At 41.6% G+C, this 11,885-nt stretch overlaps 1 protein-coding gene across 2 annotated transcripts; it reads right to left on the bottom strand.

Annotated features, from left to right (window-relative positions):
- Positions 1–3,389: 3,389 nt before the first annotated feature.
- LOC139658076 (CLOCK-interacting pacemaker-like) lies at positions 3,390–11,746 on the bottom strand. Of its 2 annotated transcripts, XM_071536105.1 has the most exons (5): positions 11,683–11,746; positions 11,427–11,599; positions 8,039–8,246; positions 7,458–7,624; positions 3,390–6,594 (listed from the first exon to the last, which is right to left on the bottom strand). In XM_071536105.1, the coding sequence occupies exons 3-5, from the start codon at positions 8,235–8,237 to the stop codon at positions 5,212–5,214; spliced, it is 1,749 nt and encodes a 582-aa protein (XP_071392206.1). In that variant the 5' UTR covers positions 8,238–8,246; positions 11,427–11,599; positions 11,683–11,746; the 3' UTR covers positions 3,390–5,211. The 2 variants fall into 2 exon arrangements, with proteins under 2 accessions (XP_071392206.1, XP_071392205.1); XM_071536104.1 differs by having other exon boundaries at positions 11,427–11,705.
- Positions 11,747–11,885: the final 139 nt, after the last annotated feature.

The following is an 11,885-nucleotide window of genomic DNA, read 5'->3' as shown; positions in this document are numbered from 1 at the left end:
TATCCTGTTATACATGTTTGCACCCTTAGGTGCTACCTCTTCCCCTACTATGTTGAGTAGAGAGTTCAGTGAAGTTATTAGTAGCAGGGTATAGGGGCATGTTTCTTGTTTTGGTGTGGCCTATGCCCATACAGTAGCCTGTGAAAGGTTCTCTTAAAGGAGAATACCGGTTACATTTAGAGTAGCCCATTTATTACTCTACATTTGGTTTACATTTCTACCAATAATAATGCAATGTATGTCATATGTAATTAGATTTTTTAACACACTCATTGTTTGTCACTTTTGAAATTCAAACTTTACAGTGTCGACTAACAAAAGTCTTAAATAAAAAGACATGGATGTGACAGTATAGTTTGCAAGGCGACAGGTGTGTGTCAGGTGATTGACAGTAAGCAGTAGCACAACATAATCACAAAGGATGTCAGCAGTAGGTGAAAAGTTTTGTCCACTTCCTATGTTTATACGATACGATAGGACTTTATTGTCAGATTTCTCTGAAATTTGTCATGCATCATAGCAGCTCCGTTCAGAATAAACACAATGACATGACATTGCACATAAAACACATAACCACACCACATTCAATTACAAACATCCGAATAGCACATAAATAGCAAATAAATAGCACAGGGACCCTCAGTTTATAGGCTATTGTGACATGCATGCCCTCCAGCCTCGCTCATCCAATCAAAGAGCCTGAAATATTCTCTGGTCCAATGAGTGGTCTGTGAATGCACACACTGATATGAAAACACTGGTATTATCCTTTAATAAATTGAGCTAATCCTTAGGTTGATGTAATGTCTGCACGGTAGGGGCTGTCCAGGGGTGGGCTTATGCAAATAGTAGCTCAAAGATGATTGGTTGTTTTCACTGGAGCCCAGCAATTACATCAGTATTGGGGCCAATTCTGACTGGCTTGTTTAGTCTGGTGATTTCTTGTGATACAAACCCTGGAGAAATGGACAGTTTTACCCATTTTAGGGTTTGTTTATTTTTGAAATCATTAAGAACACTTCTAATCCATACCAAGATTAGGCAACACCTGTTTCACACAATATGGGACCTCTGAATCCACCTCATGGAATTAAGCAAATTGCTACATCATCACTAGATGGAGCTATCTGACTATAAGAGACTGAACAGCTAAAACGTCTTCAGGACTTCATTGGCAGCCTGATGATGTCAGCAATTCTTGCCCATGAGATTAATACCACCAACCAACCAACACATTTTTACACCTTTTTACATAAATGAGTCTCCCAAATCCAGAAACCAGAGAAATTAGTCTGGATTACCTGTGATTTCAAGTTTTTGTATTTTTTTCTTGACAGATCTCTTCACTTTTTCCTGAACCACACATTCAGGCCAAATCAGTTTTGCACAATGTGGGAAAGCACCACACATGCAGTAAAGCAACATCTGTATCATACATTATGTAGCATGTATAATATAATGAATTTATAAATGGCCCAGGTCATTGAGCAGAATTGCAGAACGGCTCTGTGTTGTATCAATGCCTGTGATGCCTTTCTCAAACTCAGGCCTACAACTTAATTAAATATGTTTAATCAAAGGAAACCAACTAGCTACAGTCATAAATGTCATTTCCAGTTTTGCATATATACCTGACATATATACCTCTGTGAAGCTGACAGCCGTAAGCCTGGCCGGGTGTAGGGAGGGGCTGGTGTGGCCAATGCTGGTCTAGATTTATTGTTTGCTGTGTTTGCACATATGTTGTATTGCATTTTGTGGAATTAGCAATGAAGGTGTAAATCTTTTCAACTAAAACAATCTCACAGAGTGAATGCTATATTTTACACTCTCTAGTTAAATGAGGTTCAGCCGTAAATCCTTGATTAGTCAAGATTAGTTGAAGAATTCCCTCAGCCCTGGAATTTGTATTGGTATTTCTTTATTTGAGCTAGTTTACATCATAAAGTCAAAAGGCCATGCAATATCAATTGATGTGAGGCAATTTCTCTGTTTACCTCTGTCTCTCTTTGGCAGCGTGCATAAATGATAATATGTAGTATGATGCAAGTTTTTGAAATTTCTGCCCCTCTAAAAAGCAGTCTTTCTAGTGACATACAGTCTATTTGCTATGGTGGGTTGCATGTTTCTATGCCTGCAAGAGCCTGTGATTGGTCAGTTCACCCAGGACGACATCGCCATCTGCTGTAAGATGTGTCAGCTGGCAGTAGGTGAAATGTCATATCAATCAGACTTTGAATACTGTCAGTGTAAACTTATGCAAGCTTTGATGTATCTCTTCTTGCTTTTTACAGGGATTGCTGTGGTCAGCTTTGGATCAATTTCTATCAATGTGTCAGTTACTGCTGTTATACTTGCTTGGGCTTTATTTGACCTGGTCTTTCATTTAGGATCCAGCATTCCTGGGCTAGCTGTGACAATGGGTGCTGTACTATGAAATGCATCCAGTTTGTCTGCAGTACAGGAAGCTAGTTGTTCATCTTAAATTAGGCCAGAGCAGATGTCATAGTGAAGTGTGGCTCTTAGTTTTCATCGTTGAAAAATTATGGGCTAACTTTTTGGCATAGCCTAAAACATGACGTTGCATCAAAGGCCGCTTACTGGACTATACAAGGTAAAAATATGGATCCAACTTCATATCTCCCTAGCATCATGAAATCATCACTGACCTCATGAGGACAGATTTGTGTAGTAAAGGCAGTGATAGATTGTATTGATCCAGCATCCTAGAATCATTAGTTCTCTGCCCTCTAAATCGACTTACTTTGCCTTGTGAAGCAGTCTCGCCCATGTTCTTTGTTTCCCCCATTTTCTTATTTTGCTCTGCTCTGTGGAAAATCATTGGTATGACTTGCAGATGGAGAATAATTCTACAATCCCCCCATCATAACTCAAAATACTTACACTTCAGAGTTCACAAATAATACTCATGTGAACAAACTTTTACAGCTTCACAATAAATTGTAAGCCCATATTTAGCTGACATACACTGTCAGTGTTTGTATCAGGAGTTGTCCTATCGGTACATGAATTTGAAATGAATAAATATCTTCGATCTCATGAAAAAAATGTCAGTATTAGGGCATCTGTAGCATTATACTCTGATTCTGCATTGGACCTTTAAGAGGCGGAAAGAGAAACTGCATTTAAAATATGGCTAACACATCATTTAGCAGTCTAATACTATCTATTATTTGTGTCAGAAATATTCAGCAATGGTTTGCCTTATGTAGTTTCTTTAAAAACCCATTTCATTATACATACCCTTAAATATTCTCGTACGAAAATTGAAGGAGAATGCCTGGAGGTATTTTTGCTTTTGCTGCCAGGCATTCAACAGCTCACATGTTATCAAAATGAGCAACACATGTCAATAAACAATCTTTTGGTAAGTCATGGTTTTATTGTTTAAGGGTGTGTTTTGAGAGCATGTGGAAGAAAGTGCTCTATATGTGCTCTAAATGCTCTATAATAAAACCTATATAATTTTTTAATCAAGAAAATTCATGTTCTACAAGCTAATGCATTACAGATCTGTACACACTCACTAACACAAACGTGTGCATACACACACAAACATGCACACACCAGACATTCAAACATGACAGGGAGAAAATCAAAAATGAATCCAAGTAATCCACAATATTGCACTGCCAAGCAAGACTGTACAACTATTGGAGTTTTTCAGTAGAAATTCACTGAGTAAAACAATTTCATTCAGTAATCCATTGAGTATCCACATCCTGGGTCAGACGATGTCCACAACGAAAGAATAGTTTCCTCCTGCATGTGCTGATGATCTCATTTAGACACATAACCCTGTACCATGAGCCCCATCCACAATGTGTTAGATCTACCAGTCCCCAAGGTGTGAAATAAATCTTACTTGTTGCCAGGAGAGGCTTTGCAGTTGCACAAATCTAGCAACCACAGCTGCATGGCATCATCATGCAGGTCCAGTGGAGAAATGGCTGTGCACAAATAATGTCTAAATACATTACAACCAGGCTAGAAAAAGAGAGATACTTGAAAGCATAGTCGTGGTGTGGTGTAGGTCCATTCAGTGACATTATGTCTTAGTCTGAAGGTAGATTTGTTTCCAGATTGAGTGTTCTGCGTAGTAAAATGTCTACGCAGAAGACATTTTACTCATCTCTACTCCAAAATACTGAGTTGTAGCTTGAGAAGAGTGAGCTCAGTTAAACTGAACAAACTGTTGGTTTTTGGCTTTGTTAGCTAGCTAACTAGCCAGCAGGCTAATTTAGCAAAGCAACCAATGAAGATGCAACTACTACTGTTGCTTCTACTAGTTAGCCAGTGTGCAAATTATATATGTTCCCAACAACAGTGGTTAGCTGACCAGATAGGCTTACTGTGATTTGCTAGCTAACAAGCTGATCTGAGTGATCAGATGTATCAGTGACAAAATTATCAGTTCCCAGTCAAAAACAGCACAGAGATTAACCGTGTCTATTCACTTCTATTGAGACAGCCTAAGCCAAAATGTACATTTAGAAACGTAATCAGCTGTTCTCAGCCATTGTTGCCCAAGAGCTGAGGACCTCCAATATGGCCGCTAGAGGGTGTGTTGTGTCATCTGAAAGCCCAAAACCTCCTTGGAAATGTCCCACAGTTTGAAAGCTTGTCAACCCCTATGTGAAGTGACCTCTTTTGTCAAAGGTTTGAAACTCTAACAAGCAGCATATTTTGAGCAAAACATAGAAGTAACCTATAAATTGTAAAAATCTATACAGAAAATGAACTTGATTGGTGATAACTACAGTAGATGCGCATGTTTTCCATCTCCCTGTAAACATGTTTCAAATGGCAGACTGTTTCTGTCACCCACACCAATTGAAGCATTTAAAGTAATGATACAATACAATTACATACTGGACATCCATCACTGACTATGTGTGCAGCCACTTAAATGTTACCCACAGAAGGCAAAGATGGAGAAATTGACTTGTTTACAATTGTGAAATCCCTGACCAAAAAGTTTAGGAAAACGCATCAATCATATTGAACTTTAAATCACCACATGAAAAGGAAACAATCATCGTTTTACCCTATCAGTCAATCATGTTCAATGTTATATTGACATTTTGGATGATTCAAAAACAAACAAACAAAATTCATGCCATCCAGTAATGCTAGGTCCACTTATTACCCTGCCAATCACTGCTAATCCATGCCCTTTCCCCCCAGAAGCTAGAGTAGATACTTATTGTATGTAGAGCTCTCTGGGGACATAGTCAGACCAGTAAGGTCTTTATCCATGCTTGCTTGTCTATGTCCGTGTTGAGGAACAAGCCCGGGAAGAGATGCTGACAGGGAGGCGGAGAGGAAGTCCAACAGACTATCAGGATGCTCTGTTCCTGCTGCTTCTGGAGAGGGGGCAAACAGCGGAGAAGGTGGCGACGTTTCATCTTCTATGTTGCGTAAAGACGTCAGGTTTCGCGGCGGGTTGTTATGCGTCTTAATGTTTCTCCCGTCGCGATCCTTCTCTTTGTCATCCTCACCTCTCCTCTTGCTCTGTTGGTGGCTGTTGCTGACAGCTTTGAGCTGATTGAAATCTAGGCTGGGGTAGGAGTCCGACTCGGTCATGGCCTGGAGAAGTTTCTCAAGGCTGTTGGAGCCTTCGTTGGAGACCTGCTGGCCGGCCTGGGCCACCTGCCATAGGAGATTGGTGTGCTGACGGAGCTGAGCGATTTCCCTCTCGGTGGCAGCGTTCTGCTTCAGCAGCTCCTTGGTGCGCAGCGTGATGGCCAGCAGGCCCGACTGGTTCAGGATCTCGGCGGTGTTGAGGAAACGCCGTTGGCGCACGGACGAACATGCTGGCTGGGAGTCGGAAAGGGAACTGCCCAGCGCCGCCTCAGGGGCCAAGCGGTAGGGGCTGTATGCCATGGAGGAGGAGGAAGAGGATGGAGAGGAGGATGGGCGGGAGTCAGAGGAGAAATGTGGGTAGGGCGTCTGGGAGCTCAAGACAGAGGGCGAGCCCATGCTGTCAGAGCGGGAGCTTTGGTGGCTGTGGTGGAATTTGGGCTGGGTGGTGGAGGAGGCGCGGCCCGGCAGCGGGCAGTGTGATGGGTTGGGGAAGGAGCTGTGACCGCCTCTGGCTTTACACTGGGAATGGGAGTGGGAATGGACTCGGCCCTCTTTCTGGTGGTGCTGCTGCTGGGGCTTTGGGAGGTGGCTGGTGGTAGATACGGCTTCCTTCTTTCCTTCTTCAGTGCACACCCTCTTGCTCTGGCTCTGACCCTCACCGCCGCTCTCCTTCACCCCCCATGCCCCACTTGCACCCATGCCCTCATGGCTCTCTTTCCTGGGGTGGGGGGCAATGCGGGGGTAAGAATTGAGGATGGGCAGATATGAGGTCTTGCTGCTGTGGTTCTTGTTGCTGCGACTGCCTCCTTTCTTAATTTGGCCTTGTGGTTTAGCTAGAGTCGAGGATGGGGTAGAGGTGGAAGAGGACGGGGCAGGCATTGCTGGCTGTTGGATCAGTAAGAGCTGGGTGGGCGCCTTGGCACCAGTAAGGCTGTGCCAACCTCCCCCCCATGCCAGGGGGCTATGCAGAAGCTGCTCCGGTCTAGACTGTACCACCGGGAGGTTGTGATTGGGGATTTTTTGTGAGTAGCAATTGGGGATCAGAGAGAAAGAGCAAAAGATTTGGAGGAGGTTAAAGTCACAAAGAGATAAACAGTAGGAGACACAAAAATGAAAAATAACTGAGACCATGAAGAGACATGAAGAAATTTTGTTAACAGAGGGCAGCCTTAAAGCAGAGATTAATAGTCGTAAATATTGTATTCAGTAGTACAGTACTTACTAATAGACGGTCTGCCAAAAGAGGATAAACTTAAACAACTTAAACAACTTAAATTCAGTAAAAATTCAAGTAGATAATTTTGAATTGCCCCATAATTGCAATATATTAGTAATTTAGTATTTAGACCAAAAAAATGGGAAGTGGGTAAGAGATTCCTATTTGGATTCTACTATTTAAGCTTGGAACAGGTAAAAATTCCCTATCAATTCATGGTAATATTTTAGGGTATTCACACATCCACAAACAATGGTGTAGGCATGTTGGAGGTCACGTCTCATGCTAATGAAGAAAATCTGGTGCTAAATACCATGTTTTAGCAGTTTAAGCACACTAGATTAGCCAGTGATTAGCTGCAACACTTAAGTTAAAGGCTTTGAGTAGAAAATGGCAAGGCAGAGTAAGCTAATAAAAAATATCTAATAATTATTGATCTAATGATGACTAAAAAGAGATAATAAACTATGAACAAATAATTAATATTGAATGAGCGTACTTAAAAATAAAGTGTTACCCATTTCATTATCATAACCTTTACTTACAGTTGTACACATTGCTGAATCTCTGTTTACCGTGCAACAACGTAAAATGCATGCAAAAGCACATTGTTATCTGGAACTGAATAGCTCACCGGTTTCACCACCAGGTTTTCGATGACATAGATGGGGGTGAGCTCCTCATAAGGAGCCATGTTGTGTGTGTTGTTGTTGTTGCAGCCTTTGCTGCTTTCCCTGTGACGCGCACTCACACTGCTGCGCTGGTCATCCACATCGGTCTGCACTGAGTCAGAGCCGGCCTCTGAGGGAGAGGAAGAGGAAGAGGAAGAGGGGGTATAGAGGGTGGCGGAGAGATTTGTGGAGAGAGCGAGAGAAACAGAGGGATATAAAATGTAGAAGATAGAGCAAAGTGTATAGAGGAAAAGGAAGATATGAATTAAACGCAAAGACGGAAAAGAAGGAGAAAAGTAGGCAGGGATATTGAGAGAAAACAGGAAGAAAAGAAGAAAAGAAAGGACACTCATCCCAACACCATCACACGTATTTTCAGGTTAGACCAATATATCAGTTTGTCAATACATCAAGCCGATATTGGCCTTTGATTAAATATTGGATATCGGGCAGTCAGTGTTCTCCTTGAACCTCTTTTAAGTGGATGAAATCTGCAAGACATTCATGAACTCTCTGTCCGTATGTCAAGTGGACTCTTGCTCACCTGAGTACCCTGAGTCCTTTTCCGAGTCCTTCTCCGAGTCACGGCGCATCATCCTGTTGCTCATGTTACCCATTCCGGACTGGTCTCTGTGGGCGCCACCCTGCGACGCCCGCAGGGTGGCGCTGTTACTTTTATCCTTGGCATTCTTTGAGGTGTTCCGGGAGACCCGCTCCCCAAAATGCCCCTGTTCCTTTGGCATTCCAGACCTCTGAAAAAGAAAGCAACTGGTGAAAAGCTTTGGTAACACTGGAAATCACGGGTATGTAGGTTATAACATTGAAGTGTATATAACAGTGTCATCCACCAATGATATGACCCTGATTTAAGGGGCTGCTAACCCTAAAAGAATTTCATTAGTATGGATTTCAATACAGAGTTTTAGCGTCACATGATGGTCTAAATACTGTTTCAGAGGCTTGTCCACCTTGACAACAGTAAAAGTCTGGGGAAAACATGGAATACTGGTATTTTGGGCATAAAAACAGTCAAACTTAAAGATCTTTTGAATATTGACACAGAATATCAACTATCGGCAGCTTCAATACAAAAAACATCAGTAATGGCCTTCAAAAACCCATATCAGTCGAACACAGACATAAACAATTTGGCTTACATTCCTCACAAACCCTAATCTTTGGTTGAAAGAATCTCAGATTTCAGTCGATGCCAGGACATCATAACTTCCAGTGAAATAGATTTTACAGTCTACAGTCCAATTGGTGCTGGGATATCTCCATCGAACAGAGCTGATATCTGGACACCTTGTTCTTGTCCACACAGACAGCTTGTCAGTGATAACGCGGCGGACACGCTCCCTTTGCCCTTGGAAGATTTCGGGAAAGGCAGACATAGATGTGTTCACCTTGGAGGAAAACATACTACCCTCACTCCTCTCTGAGAGACAGAGATACTCCACTGACTACAAGCCTAGTGGATCCTCCCTGGACCACCGAACCTTGGTTCCCCGGAATAATGTTGCTGTTGGATGGAGCGCTGTGGGAAATACTGCTGTGCAGAGACTAGTGATACCAGTGAGAGGGGAAATTTGGCTCCCCAAGCCTGAGCTTGAGCTGACTTGAACAACTTAATGGCAAAAGTCTTATGCCTTAACACCACTTCTCCTTTGGTATCAGTCTAGGGATATTACTCCTCTCCAAGCCTGGCAGCAACTGATAATGTAATAAATGCAGGATAATGTAATAAGTTGTTAAAATGTAATACAAGAGACACTTGAGCTCCTAATGTCCCACCATCACCATGATATATTAAACATGATCCGTTGTGCTAATGAGTTCATTAACTAAGCTAATGAATGCATTAATTAGCAAATATTTGTCAACATACTTCTTCACATAACACATGGGTGATATGAATATGAACTCTGCATTTTAAAGTATTTTAGGAGTTAGTTGGTTTGTTTGTTTGTTTCAAGTAAGTCCGTTTTTCTTCATTAATATGCAAATTTATGCAGCAAGCTGCTCAAAATTCTAAGGAGATCATCTAATCTACAGGGGGGAACCTGTTGTGTAAGTAAGAAGTTTCTATCATGTATTGTTCTTGAGGTATTGTGTTCATAAGAATGTGTCTTCACACCATGACAACATAATGTCCTGCACCATGTACCATGGTGGAGGGACATAAAAAAATGTCCCTTAAAATGGATTGAAAATGTGATCAAACCTGTTAATGTAATAAATTCTCACAAAATGTAATAACAACATAATGATATTTTGTAACTGATTGTGTCATGATAATATTGACTAATAATGTAAAAACTCAACTCATAGTTATTACATTATTAGTCAATATCATTATTAATAATATTATTATTACAATATGTTACACCCCCTATGAAATAATAAGTTCTGTAGCATTATGTTATTACATTATCAAAAAGTAATAAGGAGATGTTTTTACATTATTCGGGAATTTGTTGCATTAACAGGTTGGATCACATTTTCATCGTGTCATGTTATTACATTTTGAGAAATAATTACATTACCCGGCAGTTATTACATAATCAGTTGCTACAAGCCTCCATGTTGGATATTAAGGTCTGTCATATTCCAACATCTAGGTGTATCAAGCAGCTTATCTCAGTGTGCCATGTAGCTATTGATGGTAAATCCCCACTGACGCACCCTAGTTATTCAATTCAGCAAAGGTGCAAGCCACCCAAGACCAGTTTATGAACCAGGTGTCTATTCATAGGACCTACCATTGGTGCTAGATGCACTATAGTATACAATGCTCCATTCTTGCAGTAACACAGAAAACTATTTTATCTTCTCAAAACCACAAGGTTCTTGTAAATCAGAATGGATGTTGATGACAATTATACCAAATGTGACACATTAGTCCACTAACTTACAGTCCAAAAGATACTTATTGATCTCTCAGTGGAACATGAGTTTGTATCCCAGAGGTGTACAAAGAACTGGATGTAGCTTGCATGGAAAACTGGACATGCAAGAGACAATAGAAGTGCAACAGGCAATAGTTAAAGCCTTTAGTGAAAATAAACAAACTGGTGAGTTTAGGAAAGGTAGCCCATTTCATATCCTTATGAAAAAGAACTATAGCAATCCTGTGACACATTTTACAAGGATACTATACAAATATCACAGCATATTCCAAGTCCCAATAAGAATATCATAGATAAAGCTAGCATTAAGGACAATAGGGCCACTATACACTCACTACGGAGTACCACAGATACACTATAAGTCCCTATAAGAATATTAAAGAGTATTTTTCATTTCATCTATGTAAGAACTATATATAAGAATGTCCCCAAACATGAGACCACAATATGGTCCAGCATGAAGCCGATGTAAACGAATGAAACAGACAGCGGGCTGGTAGTGCTCTGCTGCCCGTCCAGACTCCCATTCATCAGAGTGGTGTGGAGTAAAAGGCTTTGCCATGTGTTTTGCCTAAGCCTCCTGTGTAAACACCACAGCATGCACATGCGGATGAGGCAGCAGCAGCAGCAGCAGGAACTTGATAAGATGGTCTGTGGCTGGGCTGTATGGTCCCACCCCCAACACTATTATGTAATAGCCTGCTGCTGCTGCTGCTCCGTGGAAATAATAAGCCTGGTGTAACTGTACAAAGCAACTCCCCATTCACTGTCTGTACGGCAAGCCAGTATATGCCATTTTTTTGTTACAATTCGAATGCAACTTTAACATTATAGCTGGGGCAAAGCTACTAACTCCCTCTGTATGACATGTTTAGGGTATGCATAATAAACATTACATATTAACCCTACAAAAGAACAACTGACAGAATATTAGAGTACCTGCAGACAGGCTGGACAGAGAGTATAGACCACTGGACAAAAGTTTAGAGACATCCAAACTCAAAGTAAAACTGCTTCACTTACCTGTTGGTGTTTTATCCACGTAATCTAGGAGGAGAGCTCACTTTTTGGCAGCAGGAAAACATTACATCTCCGGATCTTGGGAGGCAACAGCCTTCCTCCAGTACAGAGTTTTAAGGTATCATCCTGGAGAGAAAAAACTGCTATAATCCCCCTCCTGGCTTGAGGAATCGTCACTAAGAGAGAGATACAAGAAGAAATCATCAGCTTCTGGTTGTCAGTGGTTGTTAAGTTGATACATGGTGACGCTATTGTTCACCTGGGTGTCCTTGTCTTGGAAACACGTCCAGTCTGGTGCACAGAAAGCATCCATGATGTTCATCAGCATAGCCACGCCCCCTAATGGGAATATTAATTAATGTCCCAGCGGCGTTCAACCGGTCAGCGGTGACGTAACAGCGGTGGCCTGGCCAATCCCGTGCGGAGACACGTGTGTAGGCGGTGACGTCGTACGGTCCACGT

The sequence above is a fragment of the Centroberyx affinis genome, unplaced genomic scaffold, assembly GCF_046629955.1.
Source record: "Centroberyx affinis isolate AG114_WGS23_722 - 3 ecotype Tasmania unplaced genomic scaffold, CSIRO-AGI_Caff_v1 ptg002826l_1, whole genome shotgun sequence".
NCBI lineage: Eukaryota > Metazoa > Chordata > Actinopteri > Beryciformes > Berycidae > Centroberyx > Centroberyx affinis.
This window is presented reverse-complemented; position numbering and strand designations above follow the sequence as displayed.